At 35.0% G+C, this 5,224-nt stretch overlaps 1 protein-coding gene across 1 annotated transcript; it reads left to right on the forward strand.

The window, feature by feature from the left end:
- Positions 1 to 2,501: 2,501 nt before the first annotated feature.
- LOC149149016 (putative acyl-activating enzyme 6) lies at positions 2,502 to 4,342 on the forward strand. The gene is made up of 4 exons (XM_089442355.1): positions 2,502 to 2,539; positions 2,628 to 2,868; positions 2,997 to 3,345; positions 3,465 to 4,342. The coding sequence occupies exons 1-4, from the start codon at positions 2,502 to 2,504 to the stop codon at positions 4,340 to 4,342; spliced, it is 1,506 nt and encodes a 501-aa protein (XP_089298481.1).
- Positions 4,343 to 5,224: the final 882 nt, after the last annotated feature.

Here is a 5,224-nt window from a genome sequence, read left to right on the forward strand (position 1 = left end):
GTTTGGAGCATGCAAGACTTTATCTATACAGTTACAAATCCAACCAAGGGGCCAACTAATTGGTGAAAGGTATTCTTCCCTGTCCATTATTTATATCTTTGGCATAATAACTTAATCTTAAAAGTTGAGTAATGAGTCTTCTTATTTTCTTTGTCATTAACTTGACCCTAATAAACTAGGGATCATTCTCTATCAACCACCCCGAACTTTCCCAAGAAAAAGTTTCTTTGTATTTTGTGTGTGTTTAAATTTTATTTTTTTTGGTGTGGGTATGGGTTATTTTATGTTTTGATTTGTTTGTTATATATATATATATATATATATATATATATATATATATATATATGCTAACTTTCATTTTAATGTTGTTTGTTATTTCTTCAATGTATCTATGTGAATGCGAAGCACCATTAATGACACACTTAGCCATCCATAGTAACACTAAAAGAGGTGCTACTGTTACATGACAATGCATTACATGACTTACAGAAAGAAAAAAATGGGATGGTGGTGTGTTTCTCTAGTAAAGTAGCAACACCTACTGTGTTATACCCTAATTATCCCATGTCCATCAATATGCACTTCTCATTCACTTAGTGTAGTTATCAAAGATGTGTGATACACATTATCATATGGGAGTATTGCAATAAGTGCTCCCATACATTTGTTAATGTACCAAAGAGCATAGTAAATTTATGCACATTTCATATATGACTATTTGATGCACTTCAAATGATAGTGAGTTTTGTTAATTGATGTGACCTGTGTACATGCTTAGAGTTAGCATGGTTTGAATTCCAAGGTGACACTATTAAGAACTTTTTAAAAGAAAAAGAAAGAAAATAGAAATGTAGGCTAATTTTAAATGTTTAGCTAGTGAAAACTATAGATTTATATGTTTGCCAAAATTCTAAAAATAAATCAAATATATTATGGAATAGAAGGAATAATGAAATATAACAATTCAATAACACAAGACAAAGAAGTGCTCATACTAGAATATAAAGCATTGGTGCTTGTATGTATGTGGTGCATTATATACAATTTAAAATGAAAAGTTCAATGCGATATATCTTTTTAAACCCTACCATGGTGCCCCACGTATTATATTGAAGGTACAATAAATATTATTTTATAAAATAACTTAAGCTACCATAGTGCACATAGGAGGGTAATACATGGCTATGATGGTATCTTTCATATATAACATTGGCCAAATTTTTTGAAACCTTTACAACATACCATAGAACAATCTACATTAATATAACTCTATTTAACACATTGAAAATAATTTATTAAAAAAAATTGTTGATATTAACATGAATAAGCACTAACAAAAATATATTTAGTAAAACTTTTACCTAAATTTATTTATTAAAAATATAATGTAAATAAACAAATTTTATTAAAACATTTTAAAATTAATATTTAATATTTTTTGAATAAATTATCTATTAAATTTGCAACAAAACATTATTTAAATCTAAATTGAAATTTTTGTAAACTTACATTTTAATAATAATTAGGTTTTCACAATTATCAAATTTACCTTAATGTTAACTAAAGTATTTGATTTCAATTTTGTTAAAATTGGTGAAAAGTGCATATGTAAATAAATGACAGATACACAAAATGCTTTAGATAATTGTTATTATTATGATTAAGTGTTTCATTTGAAAATTTCTACCTTAAACAAACATTTATGATTATATATCTCCTAGCATAGCCATATAAATAAAATGGCTTATAAAAGCTAATAGACATAAAAAAACTAAGCATATCTCATGATACATCTCTCATGTAGTAAGATTCTTAAGCATGGAAATTCAATTCCATTTATGAAGATTACCTTAAAAATAAATATTTTTACAATACCATGGCTTACAAATGCCACATCCTCAAAGAAACCATAACACACACACACATATGTATATGACATTTTCTAAAATTAATCATTTTAATAAAAAAGACAACTAATTTTGAAATAAATCTCTCAAAATTTCAACTTTTGGTTTGTGACTACTAATAAAAATATTTTAGAAAATTCTATGGAGATAAATCTCTACCATTCACTTAGTAATTATTAATTATTCCAAAATAAACATTTTTTTAAATTTTAATTAAGATAATACATTATAACCTAAAATAAATATTATTTATTTGAATAACTCAAGTTGTAACGTATTTGATACTTTTTATCTCAATAGGTTACTTGTATTATAACTTAGTAAACTAATACTTTATTCTTCTGGTAGGGTTGTATATTCTGAAATAGAACTTCTAGAATTTTAATTTAATTATCAATACTTATTTAGTAAATAGTAGGGATTTAACCTCAATAGAATATTCTTAATAGCATACAAAAATCAAAGGTTGAGATTTTTCTTTGAAATAGTTGTATTTTTTTCCTTTTTAATTAAATTGATTAATTAATAAAAAATAACATAAACACTTGTCATATAAAATGAGATATAATTTTTAGTCTTGTGGTATTGTAAGCAATGGTATTTATCCATGACATGTGTGCAGATTTTATATTGTAATTTTTAATGGTTTGGTTCTAAAGTTGGATTTCATATTGTAATTTTTAAAGTTTTGGTTATAAAGTTGAAACATTGGGCGTGTAGATTTCAGAATGCTGTTTTTAATCGAAAGAAGGACGAAGAGGGAATGGAGAAATTGAAACGATGTGTTGCGAATCATCCTCCCCTGTCACCGATCCGCTTCATAGAGAGAGATGCCATCGTCTATGGGGACTCCACCTCCATCGTCTACAATTCCACTCGTTATACATGGTCTCACACCTACCAACGCTGCCGCAGGCTTGCCTCTGCTCTCTCTGCCCACAATATCTTGCCTGGGGATGTTGTAAGTATTGGAATCATCCAAATTGGAATCAACATTTCCATGGGAATTTTATTATTTCACCTTAACAAGAAACCCAACAGAGCAGAATAGGATAAAATCTTGATCCTCTTAGCTGTGGTTTGTTGCAGGTGTCTGTGGTGGCTCCCAACGTTCCTGCTATTTACGAAATGCATTTGGCAGTTCCAATGGCAGGGGCCGTTCTTAACACCATCAACACGCGTCTGGACGCCCGAACGATGGCTGCTCAGTTCAATCACTGTCAACCCAAGATTGTGTTTGTTGATTATCAATTCGCGCCTCTCGTCACGGAAGCTCTACGCGGAACCGACCATAAGCCCACCCTGGTACTCATCCCGGAGCTCGTCAATGGCGCGGAATTAACTTTCACGACTACAGCAGCAGTCACAACATACGAAGGGCTATTGCAAGAGGGAGATCCGGAGATCGAGACACGGTGGCCGGAGGACGAGTGGCAGAGTATCGTTGTGAATTATACATCGGGCACAACCTCTGGTCCCAAGGGAGTAGTTCACAGCCACAGGGGCATCTACACAATGGTTATAGATACCCTTTTAACCTGGGTTTTGAGGTCGCAGTTGTTTATCTGTGGACTCTGCCCATATTTCACGCCAACGGCTGGTGTTTCACATGGGGAATAGCTACCCTCGGCGGCGCAAATATCTGCATAAGGAAATTCGACGGCCACATAATCTATAAAGCTCTCAACGACCACCGGGTTACCCATCTCTGCGCGGCGCCTGTGGTGCTTACCATGATTTCAAACGTAGATCCATCAGACAGAGAGCCTTTGCCCCATCAGGTGGAGATCTTAACCGCGGGCGCTCCTCCTACTGCTGCTGCGCTACTCAAAATTGAAGAGCTGGGAGTGTGTGTCACTCATGGCTATGGCCTCACAGAGACCGCAGGAGCGGTGGTTTTATGCGCTTGGAAATCTGAGTGGGACAGACTTGCAGCGAACGAGAGGGCTCAAATGAAAGTGATACAGGGTTTTAGGTCGTTGGGTTTGGCTGAGTTGGACGTGAAGGATCCGGATACCATGGCCAGCGTGGCTAGAGACGGAGTGCAGTTGGGCGAGGTTATGATTAGAGGGCCGCGTGTTATGAAGGGTTATTTCAAGGACGAGAAGAGCACAGACAAAGCCATGGAATACCCAACCCAGGTTCAATTCCACGATGTGCCGCTTACTGTGATGGGCGTCCAAATCGCAGACGATGCCGTGCGGTCCACCAGTGCAGAGATTATCAGGAAACAAGCATCTCCAATCGATATCAGAATTGATGGCTTCCAGAACCTTGTAGACCGCTTCTTGCTCTCTGCTATCCAACGCTGGCTCTGGCATGTAATCATCTACATTCCCCAAAACTTAAAGAAGCAACAGCAGCACGGGGATCGCCATTGTAATTCAAAAATCTCTAAAAGTGAAAGTATTTCAGACTGGATATTGCAACTGTAAATTACAGAACGGATTACAACAGGTTGTTGATATATATGTTGGTTTTTCATAGCGATTTCAAATTTGAATTTTATTCGCCCGCGCACAACCTCATGTATGCCATAACCTCCAAACGCATGGCATGCGATTTCAAATTTGAATTTTATTCGCCCGCGCACAACCTCATGTATGCTCCATGCCATAACCTCCAAACGCATGGCGTACTGTCAACGCATACTGTGGTATCGACATAATCATGTGTATGGAGGATCATGTGGCATCGACATAAGCCATGGTTGCTGAACGCGGAATCGGAATTCGTTAGCCGGAGAAATGATGCACACGGCTGACAGCCAAAGCCGATGTCAGAACCCGTTTCCCAACACTGTCTTTAAGGTCTCTTAAGAGTGCATTTATAATGCTATAGTGGTGGAAAAAAGTGAAAGAAGAATTTAAAAAGGAAAAGGAAAGTTATTAAATGAGGTTTTTAATATTATTTTATTTTTATGATAAAATAGAAGTGAAAGAAGTGTTCTGAGATTATTATTGGTTTACTGATTTCCCAAGATTAAGATTGGTGTTGTACAACCTTTTTTTGTACATGAAATACCTAAATATAACCATGCTTTCAATGGGGAGAGACTAGCTTCAATAAAGAGAATAGCATAAGGAGTATTTCCTTTAATCTTGAGGTTGTAAGTTATAAATTTCTTTTGGATCATTTCAATCTTTCTCTATGATTTTCTAGATATGCTACAGCTCCAAACTTCACACCCATATAAAATAACAGCAGTGATTCTCCATACTGCAACCCCAAATTCCACATCCATATAAAATAACAAAAGTGATTATCTAAATATAGGGCAACCCCAAATTTCACTCATATAAGTAACAAAAGTACAA

Source organism: Pinus tabuliformis, chromosome 9 (assembly GCF_031772625.1).
Source record: "Pinus tabuliformis cultivar Carrire ecotype Pingquan chromosome 9, CPIR1, whole genome shotgun sequence".
Classification (NCBI taxonomy): Eukaryota; Viridiplantae; Streptophyta; class Pinopsida; order Pinales; family Pinaceae; genus Pinus; species Pinus tabuliformis.

Bases quoted from the DNA above. Each gene is read 5' to 3' on its own strand.
- LOC149149016 (XM_089442355.1), top strand. From the start codon at position 2,502: ATGGTATTTATCCATGACATGTGTGCAGATTTTATATT. The intron at 2,540-2,627 runs GTAATTTTTAAT...TTGGGCGTGTAG, and splicing joins ATGTGTGCAGATTTTATATT to ATTTCAGAATGCTGTTTTTA. The intron at 2,869-2,996 runs GTAAGTATTGGA...GGTTTGTTGCAG, and splicing joins ATATCTTGCCTGGGGATGTT to GTGTCTGTGGTGGCTCCCAA.